This window comes from Euleptes europaea, chromosome 19, assembly GCF_029931775.1.
Source record: "Euleptes europaea isolate rEulEur1 chromosome 19, rEulEur1.hap1, whole genome shotgun sequence".
NCBI lineage: Eukaryota > Metazoa > Chordata > Lepidosauria > Squamata > Sphaerodactylidae > Euleptes > Euleptes europaea.
This window is the reverse complement of record NC_079330.1, coordinates 6837206-6860919: the sequence shown is the minus strand read 5'-3', so window position 1 is coordinate 6860919 and position 23714 is coordinate 6837206. Positions and strand designations below refer to the sequence as shown.

General features: G+C 50.6%; 1 protein-coding gene across 1 annotated transcript in view; it reads right to left on the bottom strand.

The window, feature by feature from the left end:
* ATAD3A (ATPase family AAA domain containing 3A) overlaps positions 1-23714 on the bottom strand; it is a 29612-nt gene that overhangs the window by 4562 nt on the left and 1336 nt on the right. The window contains exons 2-15 of the mRNA XM_056865089.1: positions 21704-21780; positions 21057-21158; positions 20468-20527; positions 19899-19968; positions 18698-18863; positions 18115-18184; positions 13248-13403; positions 12185-12241; positions 11021-11146; positions 9964-10088; positions 8645-8696; positions 7853-7923; positions 5315-5482; positions 3630-3738 (exon numbers count right to left, since the gene is read on the bottom strand). Of these exons, the coding sequence (XP_056721067.1) occupies positions 3630-3738; positions 5315-5482; positions 7853-7923; positions 8645-8696; positions 9964-10088; positions 11021-11146; positions 12185-12241; positions 13248-13403; positions 18115-18184; positions 18698-18863; positions 19899-19968; positions 20468-20527; positions 21057-21158; positions 21704-21780 (1409 nt within the window). The remainder of the gene's footprint in view (positions 1-3629; positions 3739-5314; positions 5483-7852; positions 7924-8644; positions 8697-9963; positions 10089-11020; positions 11147-12184; positions 12242-13247; positions 13404-18114; positions 18185-18697; positions 18864-19898; positions 19969-20467; positions 20528-21056; positions 21159-21703; positions 21781-23714) is intronic.

Genomic DNA, 23714 nt, shown 5'->3' with positions numbered 1-23714 from the left:
AGTCATGAGAATTTCTAGCGCCCTTTCGCGACGCGGGCCTGCCAGCTTCCAGTTTGCACCTAGGCCACCTAATCCCCTTGGCTGAGGGAGCATTACAGCCGGGGAATGTGAAACTTGGGGAGGGGCTGTGGCTCAGTGGTAGAGCATCTGCTTGGCATGCAGAAGGTCCCAGGTCCAATCCCCGGCATCTCCAGTTAAAGGGACTAGGCAGGTAGGTGAGGTGAAAGACCTCTACCTGAGACCGTGGAGAGCCGCTGCCGGTCTGAGTAGATAGTACTGACTTTGATGGACTGAGGGTGGTTCAGTAGAAGGCAGCGTCATGTGTGTTCATGTGGAATGACAGAATCATAGTTGGAAGGGACCACCAGGGTCATCTAGTCCAACCCCTTGCACAACCCTGTTGGAACCAGCCGGTCTGCGCCATTGTGCGTTCAAGCCCCCCTCCCCTGCTCTGGTCTACCGCAGTGTGCTCTAGAACCAGCATGGTGTAGTGGTTAAGAGCGGTGGTTTGGAGCGGTAGACTCTGATCTGGAGAACCAGGTTCGATTCCCCACTCCTCCACATGAGCAGCGGAGGCTAATCTGGTGAACGGCATTAGTTTCCTCACTCCTACACATGAAGCCAGCTGGGTGACCTTGGGCAAGTTATAGCTCTTTTAGAGCTCTCTCAGCCCCACCTACTTCACAAGTTGTCTGTTGTGGGAAGGGAAGGTGATTGTAAGCCCATTTGAGTCTCCCTTAAGTGGTACAGAAAGTCACCATATAAAAACCAACCCTTCTTCTCTTTCTTCTCCTTCTCCTCCTCCTCTTCCTCACAGGGTGTCTGTTGTGGGGAGGGGAAGGGAAGGTGATTGTAAGCCGGTTTGAGTCTCCCTTGACTGGTAGAGAAAGTCAGCATATAAAAACCAACTCCTCTTCTTCTTCTTTGTGCCCTCTGCAGCCCTGCAGCAAACGGGAAGGGCTAAGAGATTGGCATGCACCCCCCCCCTTTATTTTGCAGAAGCTAGAGTTCTCAGTATTGCGAGTGTCAGTGAAATCACTGCAAAGATTTTTATTAAAAATCCTGGATATCCCCAAACCTCGTTGCTTCCGAACTCAAATTCTGCAGCTCGTGAGGAACTCTGCATAACAGCACAAACCTGTTATAATAACCAAGCACCAAAGGAATGGTGGGGGCGCAGATGAAATCTCTGTGCTTTCCTGTATGCCCCCAGATTCATTTCCCTCCAACTGCAGGTTCCAAGGCCAATTAAGTCTTTTGCACTTTGTGTGAAGCCCGCTGGTTGCTAGGCATGCAAATAGCTCTGAGAGGAGGGTGGGGATTGGCGCAATGAAGGCTGATGGCACCAGCGGCTCCACAAAGCAGGGCAAAGTCACGACAATCTCCTATGTGGTTCCCAACAATATGGAGTATTGGGGTGGGGGGAACAGACGAACTCTTTTGTAACCAAAAGGTTGTGGAGTTCCCAAACACACCTCCTGTTCAGTTTTCCAACAATATCTTTTCTGTTCCCACAGGGAGGGAGGAAAAAGAAAACACCCCCAGCAATGGATAGGTTTAATCTTCTTCCTCCCCATGGCAAGCTAGTTTTCTAAGTATGGGGAATTCCCCCCCCCCCATATGGAGTCAGTCACCTGTAGTGGTACATCTCAAACACAGGTAGCCTGTCTAAGGGAGAACAGTTCTTTAAAAGTGAGGCTTCGTGAAGGAAGACAGATTTTTGCAGCTATGGAATTGTTCTGAGAAAGGGGAATTGATTGGCGAGTTATCGGAATGAGGCAGGAAAATACCTAGAACTCGATTGTGTGGCTCGGCTAAAACGCTTGCAGATATGTGATGTGCTCAGAAACAATGTTATTCTGCAGTTTTGAAATATGCTAGAGAGCATCTGAAGTCCTTACAAATGACAAGACTCAACCCGGCCTACACTGGCAGTGGAACAAGGCAACAGAATCCTGAAGCTGGGCCTTATATCAGACAGGAAGATGGGAATATAGTTTTTAAATGTTTGCTATGTAAAAATAAAATCCCTACCATGCAGAAAACTAGCACTACAAGTAGTGAGGCCAGCCTGTTCCCTGATGCACTAATTTTCTACTTGCAGTGAGTGTCCAAGCAAATCTCTGCATGTTAAAAAAAGCATACTAGCACAACAGGTATAGAGGTTCCACCCTGTTTCCACCTTGTTGTGCAAAGTTTTTCACTTGTAGGGATTTTTGCAACACACAGGAGCATTAAAAATAAAGGATGACCCCCCCACCTGTAATTAGAATATTTATTTGCTTAGACAGTTAGATAGACACCCGTTTTCTCCCCAACAGAGATTCAAGGAATTATACATCTTCATTCTCCCCTCCTCTATTTTATCCCTGCAACAACTGCTCTGTGAGGCAGGTCAGGCTGAGACTCAAGGTCTCCCAAACTCCCATGATAGAGTGGGGATTCGAACCTGAGTCTCCCAGATCCCAGTCCGACGTGCTAACCACTGCACCAGGCTGGCTCTCCAGGAACGGCTCGAGCCATTCTTCCACCTCCTCCCTAGAGACAGGCCACGTTTCGGTCCCAGTTCTCACTGGTGTGGCAAATGGAGATTTAAACGGCACACCTTTTTGAATCCGGGCTTGCTGCCCAGCCAAAGGGCAGGCTGAGCAGAACTCCACCAGCCTCTCAAACGCAAAAGGCTACGCTCTGTTATGGCAGGCGCATGCTGTGGTGTAGTGGTTAAGAGCGGTGTTTTGGAGCGGTAGACTCTGATCTGGAGAACCAGGTTTGATTCCCCACTCCTCCACATGAGCGGCCAAGGCTAATCCAGTGAACTGGGTTGGTTTTCCCATTCCTTCACATGAAGCCGGCTGGGTGACCTTGGGCTAGTCACAGCTCTCTTTGAGCTCTCTCAGCCCCACCTACCTCACAGGGTGTCTGTTGTGGGGAGGGGAAGGGAAGGTGATTGTAAGCCCGTTTGAGTCTCCCTTAAGTGGTAGAGAAAGTTGGGATATAAAAACCAACTCTTCTTCTTCTGTGGCTTGCAGCTGATGAATGAGGTTTTAATGAGCAAAATGGCATTCTGTTTGGCCAGAATACAGCCTGAATATAAAACAGGAAGGGCTGATTGCCTGAGAGCCAGATGTGGGTCAGCTGCTTCTCTCTCCAGATGGCAATGAGCCATGGGCCAGTGCATGCAACAGTGAGGAGAACGGGAGAGGGGACCTGCGAGAAACTAGGCTCCCACGAGAAACTCGGCACCGGCACAGTATACTGAAAGGAGCGAGGACCACTTGGCTTGCCTCTGGAAGACTGACTCAAGACAGGAAACAGGATGCATTTTGCTTGGCTCAGGAAAGAACGCAAGCTTGCAAGGCTCACAGAGCTTTCTGCACATGCTTAGGAGACTCGTGAGTCTGCCCTCCCCAGAGCTAGCCGCCCTAGAACAACTTTGCCGGGCTGGAATTGAAACTGGGCTGAAAGCCACACCCAAAGGCTCCGTGGCGCTGGCAGAATTTGGATTTTCAAACACAAGCACATCCAATGAGAACAGAAAAAACACCCACTGACCAAACCGACGGCTGGCTGCCAGCTCCTCTTTGGGAGCACTTCCTCCTCCTTCCTCCCGTCGAGAATATCTATCTTACCTGCCAGGCCACGGCGAGTTGTGAGATCTCCCGGCCAGACATGCCTTCTGTCAGCTTGGCAATCTCGGAGCACTTTTTCCCGTAGTCAAACTGGGCCAGCTTCAGGCGCCTGAACGAGAAATGCACACACGTCAGCAAAGAGGATAAAAAGACGCAAAGGTGCAAAGGATTAACTGCTCTCACTTCTCTTGCTTGGGCCCCCAACTCCCCATTCAGACCCTGCATGTGTGCATAGTGAACACATGAACACATGAAGCTGCCTTCTACTGAACCAGACCCTCGGTCCATCAAATTCAGTATTGTCCACTCAGGCTGGCTCTCCAGGGTCTCAGAGGTCTTTCCCATCACCTACTTGCCTAGTCCCTTTACCTGGAGATGCTGGGGATTGAACCTGGGACCTTCTGCATGCCAAGCAGAGGCTCTACCACTGAGCCCCAGCCCCTCAAGTTGCTTCTGACTCATGGCGACCCTATGAATCCATGTCCTCCAAAACGCCCTATTTATAACAGCCTGGCTCAGATCCTTGTCTTAAAACCTTTGCCAACTGGAAACCATTCTGCTTCTCCGTATTCTGCCCTAACCGTGGCCTCTTGTCCAGAGTACAGGTTGCGCATCAAAAAATCAAATGTTGTGGCACACCCATTTCCTTGAAAACCAGCCACAGCTTTTCGTGATCCACACAGTCAAAAGCTTTGCTGTAATCTACGAAACACAGGCTGATTTTCTTCTGAAATTCTCTCGTGTGCTCCAGTAACCAACGTAAATTTGCAATATGCTCTCTAGTGCCTCTATCTTTTATGAGTCCAGCTTGAACATCAGGCATTTCTTATTCCATATACGGTAACAGTCTTTGCTGTGAGATTCTGAGTCTTAAGTATCATCACGGGAACACATGAAGCTGCTTTGTACCGAATCAGATCCTTGGTCCACCAAAGTCAGTATTAAGAACATAAGAAAAGCCCTGCTGGATCAGACCGAGGCCCATCAAGTCCAGCAGTCTGTTCACACAGTGGCCAAGCAGGTGCCTCTAGGAAGCCCCCAAACAAGACGACTGCAGCAGCACCATCCTGCCTGTGTTCCACAGCACCTAAGATAATAGACATGCTCCTCTGATCCTGGAGACAATAGGTATGCATCATGACTAGTATCCATTATAACTAGTAGCCATGAATACCCCTTTCCTGAGTATTGTCTACTCAGACTGGCAGCAGGGTCTCAGGCTGAGGTCTTTCACATCACTTCCTTGCCTGGTCCCTTTGACTGGAGATTCCGGGGATTGAACCTGGGACCTTCTGCATGCCAAGCAGATGCTCTGCCACTGAGACACAGTCCCTCCCCTAAACACATGAAGCTGCCTTACATTGCATCAGACCCTTGGTCCATCAAAGTCAGTATTGTCTACTCAGACTGGCAGCAGCTCTCCAGGGTCTCAAGCAGAGGTCTTTCACATCACCTACTTGCCTAGTCCCTTTAACTGGAGATGGTGGGGATTGAACCTGGGACCTTCTGCATGCCAAGCAGATGCTCTACCACTGAGCCACGGCCCCTCCCCATTAAACTGCAGTTGACTTCTGGCCTTCCCAACATAGGGCCTTCCGGGCAAGGCAGAAGCAGAGTTGGTTTTGCCATGGCCTTCCCCTGCAGTCTGCCTTGGTAGAGCCCAGAGATCCACACGAATGACTCACTGCTTGCCCTCCGTGGCCGGCTTCAGGACGTGCTTGTCGAAATACATCCGGACCAGCCGCTCCCGCTCCTCTAGGCCTGGCAGCTTGAAGTGAACCATTTCGTCTATCCGGTCGTTGATGGCCCAGTCGAACTGCTCAGGCTGGTTGCTGGCTAAGACAAGCATGAACCTGCGGAGGAGGGAGAATAGGGGCTGGTGAGGTGTGGCTGTCCCCCCCAAAAAAAAATTCTGTCCTGTCCTTTGGTCTTTCACATGAAAGCAGACCTGTTGAATTTCATCTCTCTGTCATCCTGGGACAAGCAAAGCAAACTCTGAGTGACCCGCATCTGTCCTCAGCCAGCGTGGTATAATGGTTAGGAGCGGTGAACTCTAATCTGGAGAACCGGGTTTGATTCCCCACTCCTCCACATGAGTGGTGGACTCTAATCTGGAGAACTGGGCTTGATTCCCCATCTTCCACATGAAGCCAGCTGGGTGACCTTGGGCTACTCAGTTCTCTCCGAACTGTCTCAGCCCCACCTACCTCACAAGGTGTCTGTTGTGGGGAAGGGAAGGCGATTGTAAGCCACTTTGAGACTCCTTAAAAGGTAGAGGTAGTCAGCATATAAAAAGCAACTCTTCTTGAGCTTCGTGTAGTGGTTAAGAGCAGTGGTTTGGAGCGGGAAGTCTAATCTGGAGAAACGGGTTCGATTCCCCACTCCTCCACATGAAGCCAGCTGCATGACCTCGGGCCAGTCCCAGTTCTCTCCGAGCTCTCTCAGCCCCAACTACCCTACAAGGTGTCTGTTGTGGGGAGGGGAAGGGAAGGTGATTGTAAGCTGCTTTGAAACTCCTTAAAGGTAGAGAAAAGCAGGGTATAAAAACCAGCTCTTCTTCTTCTTCTACTGTTTTCCTGTCTTTCTCTGGAGCATTAAAAAGATGTGCACCTGTTAGAGATTAACAAACGCCCCCCCCATTTTATCTGTTTTTCAAATTCCGTTTTTTGTCAGTACTGGTTTTTCGCTTTCTGCTGTTAGATTTATAGAGGGATTTGGCATTGTGTACTGAAGTTGTTCTTTCGCATGCGATTTATATTTATGATATACAATGCTTGTTTTAGGATGCCCCAAATTAAGTTGTACGGGGGAAATATGGCACAAAGAAACAGAAAATCGCACCAAGGTATAGAGCTGCGGATCCAACCTGGTCAAGAGGGAAGCGAAATCGAGAAAGGGAATTTTCACAAAGGGGCCGGGGGCGAGAAACCTGAAATCTTTACTGGATATGGATATAACTCCCATCTGCAGCCAGGGCAGGGTGGGGTGTGCGTGTCGCTTGGACTCTGTGCCAAATTACAGCTTCCATAAGTGCCTCAATTTGGTCAAATTTACTTCTCAAAACTGGATAAAAACCTGACAAGTAAAATGTGGCACATCAGGTCTTGAAAAGTGGAGGCGTAACAGAAGCTGTGAAAACATTCGTGCAGGCTTTCCCCCCTGTTGAGAGCCTCTGAGGGACCCTGCCTTGGAAACCGGTGGCCATTTTTGGACAGCGGTGGTGAGGCAGCCATTTTGGAAGCGGCCAGCAGCTCCCAGAAAAACAGGACTCGCCCAGGACTGGCACTTCCCAGCAGGCCCGCTGAAAGCGTGAAATTGGCCACATAAAAACCAGCGCTCGCTCGACAGCGGGTAGAATGGTCTGTTAACAGGGTTCCTGAGGGACCTGTTAGCGGATTTACATGCGTATCTTGTGGCGTCAGGCAATCAGTGCCAATTCCCTGTTTCGTCGGCAGAGCTTGCCTTCGTCTGAGGAAGCCGCGGCCGTTAAAGATTTCGATCCACGAGAAAAGCTGGATTTTTTTCTAGAATCCTTTTACTTGGGGTGGGGGCGGGGGCGAGACCCAAAATAGGCCCCCTACAGTCAGGCTTATACAAGATTATGGGCATCTACAAAATCACAGCAGAAAGAGAGAAGTCTGGTCCTCTGGAATGGAAGAGGGCATTTTGAAAATTCCTTTTATTAAGAAGAAGAGTTGGTTTTTATACCCCGCTTTTCTCTACATTTAAGGAGTCTCAAAGCGGCTTACGATCACTTTCCCTTCCACCCCCACACAAAAGACACCTTGTGAGGTAGGTGGGACTGGGAGAGCTTGGAGAGAACTGTGATTAGCCCAAGGTCACCCAGCAGGCTCCCTGCGGAGTGGGGAATCAAAGCCGGTTCTCCAGATTAGCTGCCCCAACCTTTCCAAAATGGAAATAAACAACTCCTTTGTAATTCACTCTCCTTTTTGCAGCCTCTATCCCCCATGGCTTTGGTTTGTGCACATCCCGTGACACCTTCTTGGTAGCTAAAGAGACACGCCCCCCTTTTTCACCACCAGAAAAGCTGGTGAGATCCAACCCCCTTCTTTCCCACAGTGGCCCAAAAGATGCCCTCTACAAGCAGGGCACAGAAAAAACACAGCCTCTCACTGCTGCTGCTGTTTTTAAGATACACTGCCTCTGAACATGGAGGTTCCATCTCTGCTCTGAATAAATCCCCTTGAAAGCAGTTTCCTTACTTGTTACTGTGCTGTCCCGTCCGGTGAAGGAAGGCGTTCAACGTCGCTCTCAGATCTTCGCTGATCTTTTCCTATACGAGAGACAATGCTCCGTATCACACCATTTCACAACTGAGAAATCTTTCTGAATAAAAAGTTTCCCAGAGCAATCACGTTCTGAAGAAAAGGGAATCCCCGGCATCTCCAGTTAAAGGGACCAAGCAGGTAGGTGATGTGAAAGACCTCTGCCTGAGACCCTGGAGAGCCGCTGCCGGTCTGAGTAGCTATACTGACTTTGACAGACCGAGGATCTAATTCAGTATGAGGCAGCTTCATGTGTTCATGTGTATTGGGGAGGGGCTGTGGCTCAGTGGTAGAGCATCTGCTTGGCATGCAGAAGGTCCCAGGTTCAATCCCCAGCATCTCCAGTTAAAAAGGACCAGGCAGTAAGTGAAGTGAAAGAACTCAGCCGGAGACCCTGGAGAGCCGCTGCCGGTCTGAGTAGACAATACTGACTTGGATGGACCAAGGGTCTGATTCAGTAGAAGGCAGCTTCATGTGTTAGCTTGGCCCTCCGCAGAGGACTGGAAACAAGTCCCAAGTTGGCAGCTCTAATTCCACTGACTACTGTGATTAAGTGAGCACGAAGGCTAAGTCAGCCATTCCGAGGCGCTTAATGACAGGGGAGGACTCCAAATGCCTTCGGCCTGCCGAGGCCGACATCAGATTCAACAAGAGCGCTGCCGTACCAGAAGTGGGCCTAGCGGTGAACACATCTGACCGGGGACGGGAGGCCGCCACCAGAACACTTACCGTGGCCCTCTTTCGCAGGAACGCGTCAGCTTCGTCCACAAACAGCAAGAGGCTGGGAAGGAAAGGGGAAAACCAGAGTGAAGTGAGGTGTAGTGGTTAAGAGCTGTGGACTCTATAATCTGGAGAACTGGGTTTGATTCCCTGCTCCTCCATATGAAGCCAGCTGCATGACCTTGGGCCAATCACAGTTCTCTCTGAACTCTCTCAGCCACACCTACCTTTGTTGTGGGAAGGAAAGGCAATTATAAGCCACTTTGAGTCCTTAAAGGTAGAGAAAAGCGGAGTGTAAAAACCAACTCTTCTTCACAACAACAACCCTTCGAGGTAGGATATGCTGAGTGTGTGTGACTGGCACAAAGACTCCCAAGCAAGCTTTCAAGGCAGAGAAGGGATTCAAACCTGGGTCTCCCAGATCCAGTCAAACACTGTAACCACTACACCACGCTGGCTCTCAACCAGGATTGAATTTGGGACTTGCTCTGTACGAGGCATGTTCCAAACATCCCAGGGATGTGAGCCAGGTAACTCGGCTTGCACGGGGCAGCCCAAACACTCTCAGCTGATGCCCTGAGGGATGCGGGCACCGCCCCTGGAATGCAGCCGATAATTCCCTGCGGTGAGGGAACGTTCCTCAGCCTCCAAATCAATACGGAGTGGTATTCCACAAGCCCCCCACCCCCGCAAACACCTCGAAGGGGCTGCTTCCTTCGCCACGGCTTGTTTGCAAAATTGCGGCAGGCAGGCTGCCGGTCCCATCCCCGGGGTACGTCTTGGCTGGCACATGCCATTTCCCAGCAGACCGCAAGGCCGGTGAATAATTTAACAAAGGCCGCCAATCCATTGTTAAATACCCACACCCTGCCCTCAATGTTCATCCTCCTCCTTTCTCTCTCTCTAGGTTTGCAATAATGCAGGCCTCAAACTCCGCCAAAGGAGGTTTGCTCTGCCAAGTTTAAAATATTTCATTGGATTGTGTGTTTTTTTGGGGTGTGTGTGTGTGTTTGTTCTCTCCTGGCATTCTTTGGTGTTCTTTAAAGTGGAGAATAGAAACGTTTGGGTGATGAATGCGCCGGAGCATCGATGTGGACGCGGGGAGAGAATGTCTGTCGGAACCCATCAGGAGGCGCATGGATCACCGATTAGCCGCACTCACAGCTAGCCCCGAACCCCTCCCCCCAACCCTCCATTTCAATGCGTGTTTGACAAAGATGGCGGGAGGCAAGAAGGGGCAAAGGTAGAATGAAGAAGGTGGGCAGGGTGGGAGTACGTGGAGAGGGAAAGGACACCTGATCCCGGCAAGCCACAGGTAACCCACTTACCCTCGGCGGTTGGTATTCGCCCAGTCGAAGACCTTGTGCATGGCAGTAACTCCTTCCCGCCCCATGGGGGCGACATCGCCACCGGTCATGATGGCATAATCCATGCCAGAATGCATGGCTAATTTCTGGAAGAGGGGAGACATGGAGAGAGAAAAGAAGAAAACCCAGCGATGATTAAAACCCAGCGATGATTGGTGGGGGTGGGGGAGGTAGTTGTTAATTTCCTGCATTGTGCAGGGGGCTGGACTACATGACCCTGATGGTCCCTTCCAACTCTATGATTCCATGAAAACATCCACCAGTTCGACAATACGTCAGAACAAGCCATTCTGCACCCCTCGGGAAGATAATGCAGAACCTTGCACCCCAAGAATGCCAACCTGCATGTTTCTCTTTCAAAAGTGAGTTGCTAGCCCTCATTATTAAGAACTTGGAAACTGGCTAATATGCTAAGCTGCTAGTCCTCATGGCTGTGCAATTATACTTAAAAGAAAAGAAGAGTTGGTTTTTATATGCTAACTTTCTCTACCACTTAAGGGAGACTCAAACCGGCTTACAATCACCGTCCCTTCCCCTCCCCACAACAGACACCCTGTGAGGCAGGTGGGGCTGAGAGAGTGACTTGCCCAAGGTCACCCAGCTGGCTTCATGTGGACGAAACTAACCCAGTTCACCAAATTAGCCTCCGCCACCCAGGTGGTGGAGTGGGGAATCAAGCCCGGTTCTCCAGCTCAGAGCCCAGCGCTCCAAACCACTGCTCTTAACCACTACACCACGCTGGCTCTCAAGGACGCACGGATGCCACCTGCTGAAATCAGAGAAGCTGCCAAAGCAGCTAAACATGATTTTTCCCATGACTAGCAAAAACAGAACAAATGATGCAAAAAACTTCTTCCAAAAAAATGCAAAATAAGTTATGCAATGTGAGAGGCATTGTACATTTAAAGGGCTCTTCTTGGTGCAGTTTTAACTGTTTCTTTTTTAACACCCACAGTCCTGGCTGTCACACTGCCGGCCTGACTCCTCCCCGCACAGAACCGCGATTGGATCTTGTTACCTTCGCAAAGAGTGTTTTCCCGGTCCCGGGAGGGCCGTACATGAGGATGTTCCGGTACAAGCTCTTGTTGTTCCTCGTGTTCCGGGTCGCGATGGCGATGTCTCTGACCCGCTCCTCCAGCTTGGGCTGCAGAGTAAAAAGGCGGCACTCAACAAACGATAAAATGATAAAAAGGTGGTGCTCGACAGCAGTCCACGGGCCTGTCCTGTCCAGCACCCCTTTGACGCGCACAGCTGAGCTGGAATGCAGGAGTATACCTGGCAGCAATTCAGTCCACACCAGTACTGCTATATACAATTTATTTACAGTATTTAAACAATCCAGAATGCAGTTCTCTCCAACAAAATGCTCCGCCATACATCAATACTTCCTCCACCACGTATCTGCACGTAGTTCAGGGACTTATATTTACAGCCATACAGTTGACCAATCACATACGTTTGCTATGTCACTGTGAGTCATCCTGGAAATTCCCTTTTCAGGCCACTCAAGCCGGTTCCGGCTGGCTCAGTCACATGACACTAGCTGTCAACTAGATCAGTCTAATCTATGTCCAAACTGCTGACTAGTCACACATTTTTACATGTTGTCACCCTTCCCCACAACAGCCAGTGCCAGGATGTCCACAAGCAGCATAGGAAGAGAAAAGCCCTCCTCTATGGATGGTTTCCAGCATCTGATAATCTGAGGGTATACTGCCCCTGAAACTAGAGGTTCCATTCTCTGTTGTCATGCTAAATAGTTGCTGGTAAGAGCCTCCTTCCATGAATTTATCTCAGTGATTGCTAAAACCTTTTTACAAAATGTTATATATAAAAATTGGGGTGTATCTTACCCCCATCCTATCACTCCACTGAGCAAAGTTTAAAGGCGTACTCTAGTCGAAGGAGCTTTCCTTCAATTTGTGGCACTTCCATTGGCGGAAGAGCCCTTAAGTTGGAGGAAGTCTCCTAAATCCTCATGAAATCTCCTTGAAGAATGGCTGGATCCGCCTCCAATACTTGGGCTACCTTGAAAGGAAGGTTTTTTTGGGCAAGGTTTACTACAGAACACCCCCACCCCCTGATCTACATTACAAGGTTGTTGTAACCGCACTGGGCCCAACAACCGCACTGGGCCCAACCGGGTTGGGACACTCACATGCTAACGCCTGTTATTACTTACACTGAGAACCACTCCTTCCAGAGCATCTTGGGGCTTACTGGCAAGACGCTTCCCCACCTAGGAAGAAAACAGAAGAGCCGTCGTGTTACCAGCGGTGGATTCACTCCTGTGCCAAAACGCCCTGCTGAAAACGGGGGTTGAAAGATTTATATCGCCCCAACGAGGCTTCTAAAACGGATCGATTTGGGACGGGAATCTTTTGACGCTTCCAGTGGCTTTGAGGGGTTTCAGCTTGATGACGGCATTTAGCGATTATTAGATTAAAGGTGGCCTACTAATGCAAGTCCTCCTGTGAGCGATAACTTCTGCCGTTCGCCTGCTCGCCTATGGCGAGCAAACATTGCAGCAAAGCAAACAGAGCAGAGGGGTCTGGAGACGAAGTCCTATGAGGAAAGGTTGAAGGAGCTGGGTATGTTTAGCCTGAAGAGGAGAAGACTGAGAGGGGATATGATAACCATCTTCAAGTACTCAAAGGGCTGTCATATAGAGGAGGGTGCCGAGTTGTTTTCTGTTGCCCCAGAAGGTTGGACCAGAACCAACGGGTTGAAATTAAATCAAAAGAGTTTCCGTCTAGACATCAGGAAGAACTTTCTAACAGTTAGAGCGGTTCCTCAGTGGAACAGGCTTCCTTGGGAGTGGTAAGCTCTCCTTCCCTGGAGGTTTTCAAGCAGAGGCTAGATGGCCATCTGTCAGCAATGCTGATTCTACGACCTCAGGCAGATCATGAGAGGGAGGGCATCTTGGCCATCTTTTGGGCATGGTGTAGGGGTCACTGGGGGTGTGGGGGGGGAGGTAGTTGTGCATTCCCTGCATTGTGCAGGGGGATGGACTAGAAGATCCCGGTGGTTCCTTCCAACTCTATGATTCTATGAAACCGACAAGCAAAAACAGCCCGTCCTTCTCAAAAAACAAACCCAACAGGTTAACGGTGCTCCATTGCTAGGTTCTTTTACGGCCAGGGAGACAGCACGGGAATGGAAGCTAAGGACGGAAGAAACGGAAATCAAACGAGCAGATGACTTTGGGTGGAAGCCGGGCCGTCCGAAAAGAAGTTCCCATTTACCTTCACAGGATGCTTGAGCGCCTCCAGCAGGCTGATGCGGGAAGTCTCCCGCACCAAGGACGGCTTGCCCAGGCGAGCCTCGATATACCGCCCGGCCACAGCGGTGGCGTTCTTAGCACTGTAGATGCCCACTGCCAGGAGGGTCAAGCCAGCCACCTGCCAGAGGACAAAGAAAGGAAATGAACGCGGGCTTCGTGCAAGGCGGTCGAGAGCCGGCACGGTGCCTGCTCTTCATGTAGCTGAAGGGCCATCCCAGGGAAGAGAGCAGATCTGAGGCTTGTCGGTTTGAAGGGGCGAGGCTTTCTCGATTGGGCTCGAGGTATAAGAGGGTAGATTTTGGACGAACCTTAGAAAATCCCTAAAGCTAAGAACTGGACAGGGGCGGGCGCAGGACAGCCACCCGACAGATTCTCTAGCTTTGATTCTTCTCGAAGGGGACAAGGGGTGGGACTAGACCAGAGGTTCCCAAACTGTGCTCCGTAGAGCACTAGGCCAAACATCTCCTAGTGCTCCACGAAGAAATTGGAAAGAAAAATAACTACTGTTGTTCGGTTTAGTATACAGGCGCTAGGTGAAAATTAGTGCCCCGTGATTAATTTCTCTCCTGAAAAGTGTTCCTGGCTCAAAAGGCTTGGGAACCTCTGGACTAGAGGAGACCTTTAAGAGACCCCTTCTTAATCTACGAGTCTAGAATAAACAGGCCCTTTCTATTCCCTGAGGCTGTACTCCTAGCCCTACTGCATCGTGCATCGGTTGTCTTGCGCTGTTTAAGTGTGCCATTTTGCATCCTGGTGATTCGCCTTGAGTTTCGGCAGAGAAAGGCAGACTATCAATAAGAAGAGTTGGTTTTTATATGCTGATTTTCTCTACCACTTAAGGGAGACTCAAACCGGCTTACAATCACCTTCCTTTCTCCTCCTCACAACAGACACCCTGTGAGGTAGGTGGGGCTGAGAGAATATGACTTGCCCAAAGTCACCCAGCAGCTTCGTGTGTAGGAGTGAGGAAACAAACCCAATTCCCCAGATTAGCCTCCGCTGCTCATGTGGAGGAGAGGGGAATCAAACCCGGTTCTCCAGATCAGTCTCCACCGCTCCAAACCACTGCTCTTAACCACTACACCACACTGGCTCTCTGTTGGAGCGTTTTTTTAAAAAAAGGGGATGTTAACAGGCACCAGGAAACAGCTGGGGCGTGCAGGCCTCCCTCGAGGGTTTCATGACCCCTTTCTATCAGCACTGTACAGCTCTCAGCGGCAGCAGAGGGATGAAGCCGGAGATGGCAAATGAGACGCAGCGTCTTATTCTTGCGTCTGCCAGAGACCGCTGCTCTTCCCCAAGGAGCTTTCAAATAAATCCTGTTAATTTCGCAACCAGGCCCCTCGGAGTACAGGTGCCTGGGGCCACGGCTCGCGAGCCGGCCTATTTCCGCCACGACATCCCCAGAGCCTCCTTTGACAAGTGGCTCTTAAAAGCTTTCGAAAGCCGGCTCTGGCTCATTAAGGACAAACAAGGTCCTGAACCGAGTTAGAAACATTTTTTTAAAACACGGCCGGTGCAAGAGCAGACCAAGCCGACGGCTGCTGTATATTGGCGACCCTGCTGTGCTATTTGGGCTGAGGAGGTAAGATTATCTCGCCCGGGCCACACGTGCAGACCAGGCTTCCGTTTCGCTTGGAAGCAGAGGATAAATTCCACGCTAAGAGAAACGGCCTGGCTAGGAAGAGGGTCTGAGAAAGGGAAGCCAGGGCAAAGGTATTGGAGGAAGAGAAGGTTGGTTTTTATATGCCGACTTTCTCTACCACTTAAGGACGAATCAAACCGGCTTACAATCGCCTTCCCTTTCCCTCCCCACAACAGACACCCTGTGAAGTAGGTGGGGCTGAGAGAGCGCTAAGAGAGCTGTGATTAGCCCAAGGTCACCCAGCAGGCTTCGTGTGTAGGAGTGGGGAAACCAACTTGGTTCACCAAATTAGAGTCCACGGCTCCAAACCACCACTTTTAACCACTACACTACGCTGGCCAGAAAAGGCGGAGAATCAGGGAGGGTGGAGCAGGTAAGAGGACCAAGGTTCCGAGGAGCAAAAAGCTGGGAAAGACTCCTCTACCTTTTAAGGAGTCTCATACTGGCTTAAAATCGCCTCCACTTCCTCTCCCCACAAGAGGCACCACCTTGTGAGGTAGGGGAGGCTGAGAGAGTTGAGAGAGAACTGTGACCAGCCCAAGGTCACCCAGCTGGCTTCATGTGGAGGAGTGGGGAAATCAAACCCAGCTCTCCAGATTAGAGTCCGCCGCTCCTAACTGCTACACCACACTGGCTCCAATTCAGCCTGGTAGACAGGTACGGGGGCTTTAAAACTCAAGCACACACCTGCTTGGGACTGCGGAAATAAGGTACATTTGTCTCTGTGTTACCAAGCACTTGGAAAGCCACAAACAAGGTACGTGAGAGGTACACTTGGCTAGGTAAGGAACAGGTTACACGGAGCAGGGAAAACGGTTCTACCAGGCGCCAAACTGGATCATTCAGCTTGGCACACCGGGCCGGTTCTTCACCCAGGATGAGGCTGAGAGGAGCAGGCCGAGCACTGGGATCGCTCTCGGATCAGCCAAGCCCAACCCCACCCCACCTTCCGTTTCCTGGCTTGCAAACATCTTCACAGGGAGGCCTTGCAAGAATTTCGGCACTCGGGCCCAAACCCTCGCCGATGGGCTGTTATGTGCCAAGCGGCAAAGAAGCTGACGGCGGTCGCCTAGCAACTGTTGAAGCGCCCCCCATTTTCAGTTGTAACTTGGCAACCGCAACAGGCTTTGCTTCCTCCTTGAAATGGCCGATAACCTACTAGCCTCCTCTGCAAGCCACTTACAGGCTGGTCCAGAAGCAGCGAGGCAGGGGACACAGTAGGGTTGCCAGCCCCCCCCCCCCCCGGCCCTTGGCAGGGATGGGGAGGTAGGGTTGCCAGATCTAGGTTGGAGGTTTGGGGATGGAGCTCGGGAAGGGGCCGTGGCTCAGTGGTAGAGCATCTGCTTGGCCTGCAGAAAGTCCCAGGTTCAATCCCGGGCATCTCCAGTTCAAAGGACCAGGCAGTAGGTGATGTGGAAGACCCCTGCCTGAGACCCTGGAGAGCAGCTGCCAGTCTTAGACTAGTCTGACTTTGATGGACCAAGGATCTGATTCAGTGTAAGGCAGCTTCATGTGTTCATGTGACAACTGGGACCTCCATGGGGTACAGTGCCAGAGAGGCTATGCTCCAATGCACCCATTTTCTCCAGGGGAACTGATCTCTGTAGCAGTCTGGAGATGAGGTGTAAATCCAGGGGATCCCCGGCTCCCACCTGGAGGCTGGAATCTCTAGGACACAGGCACCCTGGCAGCTGCTGAGAAATCACATAAGGAAAGCCCTGCTGGATCAGACCCAGGCCCATCAAGTCCAGCAGTCTGTTCACACAGCGGCCAACCACGTGCTTCTAGGAAGCCCACAGACAAGACAACTGCGGCAGCACCATCCTGCCTGCGTCCCACAGCACCTAATATAATCGGCACCTAATATAATTCTCTGATCCTGGAGAGAATAGGTATGCGTCACGACTAGTATCCATTTTGACAAGTAGCCACGAATAGCCCTCTCCTTGAACATTCCACCTCCCTCTTCAAGCCTTCCGAGTTGGCAGCCGTCGCCACATCCCGGGCAGGGAGCCCCGAAATCACAACCCCCATCCTTCTCCATCAGCCTCCACTTTGAGGGAGGCCAGAAGACACTCCCCTTCTCAACTGAAAGGTTGAATTCCTCATGCGAGGACTATGGGGTATATTGGGAGAGAAAGAGAGAGAGAGAGAGAGAGAGAGGAATCGCTGGGCCCGTGGGCTACAACAGACTCAGCGTCTACTTCATCCCTGCGACAGCAGAGTAATTAGAACAGATGAAAATTGGGGTGGGGGACACAAAGAAAGGAGCAACTCCGAGCTCTGCAAATCAGGCTGGGTTCAGCATCTGCAAAAGAAAAATTTGGCCGTCCTGGCAGATGTGTGGTAGGAGGCGCCACCTAGTGTAACCACAGCGCAAATGCTTCTAGTAGGGGGAAATAAAAATCTTACAGGAAATTCCCACTACCAAGTAATTTCCCCCCAAAACTGTAAACGTTTGGGCCCCCCTCTCCCCACCCCACCCCTTCTGCAAGTAATGTGGAAGAACACCACACAGCTAGCAAGGAGTGGATGAACGGGGGTCTACTTCACAGGGTCGTTGTGAGGAGAAAACGGGTGAGGTGAGAGGGAAAACCATGACCACCACACCTTCGGCTCCTTGGAAGAATGGCAGGATTTAAAAGGGGGGGAAAAGACTAATAAAACGTAGCTCTAACAGCAAGCGGGGGAAGAGTGTCTGCCATTAAGGCTGAGGAAAACACTGATTTTCTTCCAGAGGGGTCGTCTGTCAGGAAGACTTTTTCACACACATACCCCCAAGCCCCCAACTGAACCACGATCTCCGTCCATCCCACAAGGAAGTCCTTGAAAGGAAACACCTGCAGATTTGTGTCACACAACAAGAGGGCCTGTGTGGAAGTTTGGTGGGAGGGCTTATTCCAGCCCCCACACCCAGGGCTGATACCCTGGTAAATGTCTACAATGGTCTGACTTGGGGGAAAGCAAATTCAGATAGTTTTGAAGACAGATTTATCAGGGCTCAGTGATCGAGAACCTATTAAAAGGATCACTGGTATCGGGAAAGACCCTGGAGAGCCGCCGCTTGTCACAGTAGACTATCCCAAGATGAACAGTCGCACTTGATAGACATCATGTTCTAGCCCAAAGTGTCAAGCAAGGAGGCAAAGACTGCCAAAAGCCAGATGGCACCTCTTCCACTTACCGTGGCTGTCACTTTGTCCCAGTCAGTTACAAAGGCACGAAATCCTTCCCCAAACAGAGTCCCGGCTGTCCTAGGAAGCAAAGCATCGAAGTCACAAAGGCAGAGAGCGGTGGAGAAGACATCTCTCTCAAGCAACACCAGAACCTTTAAATCTGCTTCACTGCTAATATGTCAACAATTAAACTGCTTGCATTTCTTGGCTTTTTAACCCCCCCCCCCCCCCCGCCCTCTAGTATGGATAAGGATCCACTCCATATGTTGTACGAAGCGGGCTCTTGGCCACAAATGTTTACCCCACAACAAATCATCTTTATGGCACAAAAAATCCCTTTTGGTTTTGGAAAACACAAAGGAATAGGTGGGCAATTGCCAGAGCTACCAAGATGTCTGCGTTCTCAAGCAAAAGTGAAGACTCCAGATCACTAAACGTGGATCACTTCTGATTGAATGCACGAGATCTTGATTTTGCTTTGCAAATTTAACACGCAACCCCGATTCAGGGACAAAAACAAACCATTTCACCAATGAGGGAAGCCAGGATACTTCCGCTGGACACAATGTTATCAACAGGTGTAAAACGTACTTGAGGGAATCCAGCACCGTCTGGCGGTGCTCAGCTGCCTTTAGCCGGATTTGTTCTCGGATCAGGTCCGCATTCTCCCGTTCAGCCTTCGCACGGGCACGGGCCTCGGCTTCGACGCGCAACATCTCGTTCTTGTGCCGAAGTTCCATTTCCCGCTCCACCGTAGCTGGGGACAGAAAACGGAGTTACGGGCGATAATTTAGGACACTGGGCAGGAAACGGGGGCTTCGGGAATAAATCGCAAGGAAAGAAGGAACGCGTGGGGTTCTGGAGGCCTGAGAGGGACAGGAAATGACGGCACCTACGGGGCAGGTAGCAAGAGCCTTTGGATGCAAGAAGCGTCTCGCCAAATCGAGCCAGAGGTCTACTTAATCTGGGGCTTTGCGTTCAATAAGTACCTGCCAGATGGACAGGTCATGAAGACCAGTCGGAAACCACCCTGATGGTCCGGTAAGACGGTGCCTAAATCTTTTAAATAAAATTTAAAAACATTTAAGACAGCAGTCATCTCCTGCTTGTCCCCAAGCTCTACTCTACTCTTCAAAGGTATACTGCCTCGGTTCATGGAAGTACCATTTTGCTATCAGAGCCAATAGGACAACACATGTTCTGCAGACAGCCAGGGTGGTATTGGGGGTCAGAGTTAGGCTAGGACCAACGAGACCTGGGTTGTCCCCCCACCCCGCTTTTTCACGAAGCTCATCAGGCAATCCTTGAATCAGTTGCTCTCTCAAGGCCCTGTTAGAAAAAGAACCATTTCCCACTGGAACTTTCCATCCCGTTTTTGCATGTTCTCAAACTGGGGGTGGGAGAAGCAGCCACACTGCCTCTCGAGACATGGGTGTGTGTGGCTCTCTACGCTCCTTGATCCAACACCACGCGGAGGCCTCACATGAACACATGAAGCTGCCTTCTACTGAATCAGACCCTCGGTCCATCAGTCTTGTCTACTCAGACCGGCAGCGCCTCTCTAGGGTCTCAGGTGGAGGTCTTTCATATCGCCTACCTGCCTAGTCCCTTTAACCGAAGATGTCGGGGACTGAACCTGGGACCTTCTGCATGCCAAGCAGATGCTCTACCATGGAGCCACGGCCCCTCCCCAGAACTGCCGGTGGCTTGCGTGTTGAAGGGGCACAGGGCCTCAATGACCCCCCCACTTGGCCTCCAAAGAAGGGGGAAAGACAAGCAGCCGGGTTCTCACCACGCCTCATGGCCTCCTGCTTCTGAACCGACTCTTCCTGCTTCCTCAGGCTCTCTTCATTAAGAAGTTGCTGCGGAGAGAAACCCCCATCCCAAAATAAGCTCGAATTGACAGGGAAAGGAAAGGACGGGGTGCTCTAAGAATGATGAGTTCTACCCTATATGCATCTCGAACACAAAAGAGCATTTTAAAACTAGCTCTCAACAAACAAAGCGCTCTCCATCAGATGTGACAGAGCTGTTCCCCTAGAAGAAGAGTTGATTTTTATATCCCGCTTTTCTCTACCTTTAAGGAGTCTCAGTGCAGCTTACAATTGCCTTCCCTCCCCCCCACAACAGACACCCTGTGAGGTAGGTGGGGCGGAGAGAGTCCTGAGAGAACTGTGACTAGCCCAAGGTCACTCAGCAGGCATGTGGAGGAGTGGGGAAACAAACTTGGTTCACCAGATTAGAAGCCGCCACTCTTAACCACTACGCCATGCTGCTAGCGGGAGGTGCTTCTCAGGGGCTAAAAAAGAGGTGTGTGTTTTTTTTTTGGGGGGGGGAAGAGGAGGAAGCTGAGGGACTCACCTGCTGCCGCAACTGGTCCTCGTAACGCTGCCTGGCCAGCTTGTCCTGGTACTGCGCTCTCTGCGAGAGCAAAATACAGAGGGAAGGGGGGAAAGGAGGTTAAATGCAACAAAACAGATAATACTATTTTTTTAAAAGTTAAGCTTAGCACAGAAAGAGCTGCACTGCCCGTCAAAGGGAGCCTCCATCAAAGAGATGGTGGGAAGCACGGTATATATGTGCATGCTCATGAACACATGAAGCTGCCTTATACTGAATCAGACCCTTGGTCCATCAAAGTCAGTCTTGTCTACTCAGACCGGCAGCGGCTCTCCAGGGTCTCAGGCAGAGGTCTTTCACATCGCTAGCTTGCTTAGTCCCTTTAACTGGAGATGCTGGGGATTGAACCTGGGACCTTCTGCATGCCAAGCAGATGCTCTACCACTGAGCATGCCCAGTCAGAGTTTGGCAAGGTTAACCCCTTCGCTCCACCTCTCACGCACCCAGCATGCTGTTCTTAGAAGGCCTGCTGGGTAGAGCCAACATACTCTGTTGCTCTTGCCACGGGCCTATCATCCCCTCTCCACTCAAATCCTTCACCCTTCCTTACAGCCTGCTGCTGCCTCGTCTCCTCATTGAGCGTCTTCCTCCTCTCCTCTGCTTGGATCCGGACCTGTTCGTTTTTCAGCTGCTCTATGGCGGCCTCGTACTCCTAGAAGGCAAATGTCACAGTGAAGTCAGGGGAAATTGAGACAGCGGGAAAGCTGGAGGCTAGCTATTATCGTCACACAAACACCTTTGTTTATTAGCCTGTTTTTTAAAAAAACGCCTCCCCTCGCGCTCGCCTGCTGGTGATCTGTACTCGCCAGAGGCGAACAAGCAACGGGCTAGTTTATAAGCATGCAGACCTCAGAATGACAGCTTGCATCCAACAGGAGCTGTGAGTAGAAGGGATCTGACAGATGAGGACTTCCCATTCTCCTGCCAAAGCCCACCCTGTCCCCATGTAAACGCTACGTCCAAGTTTCAGGGGACCCCACCGTTGAACTCTGGGGTTTGTAGAGGAAAAGGGGAACGGTGGAAGTTGGGCCCCCCACAGAAGGATCAGGCCAATAGCTCTGCACTTGCTAGCATATGTCTTAGAACAAACAAGTACTGTATTAGTAACTGGACAAATGCTATTAAATACTGTCACTGAGCGCCAGTCCTGCAAAGAAATCCAAGCCAGGTTCATCTATTGTCCAGACTTTAACTCACCTTCAGTTTGGACTGCTGCTCCAGCTGTAGCGTCTGCTCCTGCATCTGGGCCATGCCGAGGGCCTCCTTTGCATGGCCTGAAACGAGAACGAGGCCGGTCAATTTTTCCCCCGGACAGAAGATGATGAAGAAGAAGAGTTGGTTTTTATATGCCAACTTTCTCTACCACTTAAGGCAGAATCGAACCAGCTTACAGTCACCTTCCCTTCCCCTCCCCAAGACAGACACCTTGTGAGGTAGGTGGGGCTGAGAGCTCTAAGATAGCTGTGACTAGCCCAAGGTCACCCAGCTGGCTTCGTGTGTAGGAGTGGGGAAACCAACCCAGTTCACCAGACTAGCCTCCGCCGCTCAAATGGAGGAGTGGTGAATCAAACCCGGTCCTCCAGATCAGAGTCCACCGCTCCCAACCACTGCTCTTAACCACTACACCACGATGGCTCAACCCTGCCTCTCTTCTTTGGCAAGAGAGCTGGAGGACCAGAGCCCAGCACGAGGCCTCAGTTTGCAAGACCTAAGCAAGGCTGTTAAAGATAGGACGCTTTGAAGGACATTGGTTCATAGGGTTGCCGTAGGTTGGAAGCAACTTGATGGAACACACAGAGGCATTAATTCAACTAAAGACAACCAATTCCCATCCCAGATCCAGGTTTTTGAAACTGCCTGAATCAGGGAACTGCTGCGTATCACACAGACCTACATGGACCAATGGTGTGATTCGATATAAGTGCGTGCGAGGAACTCATGTAAGTGAATCCTCTTAAGTATCATATAAAATCCCATGCATGTAGAAAACTAGCATGTCAGGGAAAAGGCAGATTTTCAGCAATCAGAGGTATACTGTCTCTGGAGGTTTCACATATTCACTGTGTAACACAATCATTGACAGCCTGTTTGCCACACATTTGTCTCATCCTTTACTAAACCTGCCTACGCTATTGGTGGTCCCCACATCCTGCGGCAGTGAGTTCCACCAGCCAATTATGTGTCGTGGTAAGAAATACTGGTTTTTGTTCAACTTGCTTCTGTTTTCCGTAAAACTTCATCTGTCCTCCGCTACCAATTTTTAACATTTGGAAAAAGAGAGAAAAAAATCATCTCCTCCTTTTTTCTTCGTACCATGCATAGTTCCAAAGATCTCTGCCAAGTCTTCCTTTCCTTGTCTTTTTCTTTAAACAGAAACCCCCCAAACTCTTGGGGATAGAGAGGATGCTCAGACCCCAAAAGGAGAAAATGAAGCTGCATTAAAACAAGGGGGATTGTTCCGCTATCTCCCAATTGTCCGCTTTGAGAGGGAGGCTCTCTGGAAAAGAAAGCTCTTTCCCAACATTTATAAGATGCAGACAGGAGATGCCAGGAATTGCACAGGGGACCTTCGGCATGCAAAACATGCCCTCTGCCACTGAGCTCTGAAGTCTTTTTTGGAGTGGCAGTGAGGAATTAAGCAAGGGGTTGAGCTAGATGGCCTGTATGACCCCTTCCAACTCTACGATTCTAAGAACTGGACCTGTGAAAAACCAGCAATTTTATTCAGCAACAGCCTCTTACAAAACCACAGACTGCTAATCCATCAAGTCTAGCCCAGCCAAGAAGGGATTCGCTTTGGCACAACTAGCGGAATCGACTACACATTTACAGCATCAGCTGGAGTCATGTGACTACTACAAGGTGAAAGGGCAACTGGCTGCAAGGGATTGATGCAACCGCCCGCAATCCCAGAAACGCTGCCTCTAAGAGGAATTGGCGGGCGCTCGTTCCTCAGGTCCAAACACCTCCCTCTTCAACACTGTACCAAGTTCAGCGTTGGGTTACAGGGGCATTTGGTTTCTTGGGCAAAAATTCTGCCACTCAGAAGCGTGTGTACTATATTAATCAGCAGGGGCATTTCCTAAACTGCTGAGCTGCAAGTCAGACCGTCACCCCAGACTTGGGGAAAGCTGTGCAACGGCATGTAGAACGACTCCAGCGTAAACTCAACTCCTTGAAGATGCAATTAACCATCTCCGGACTCTTG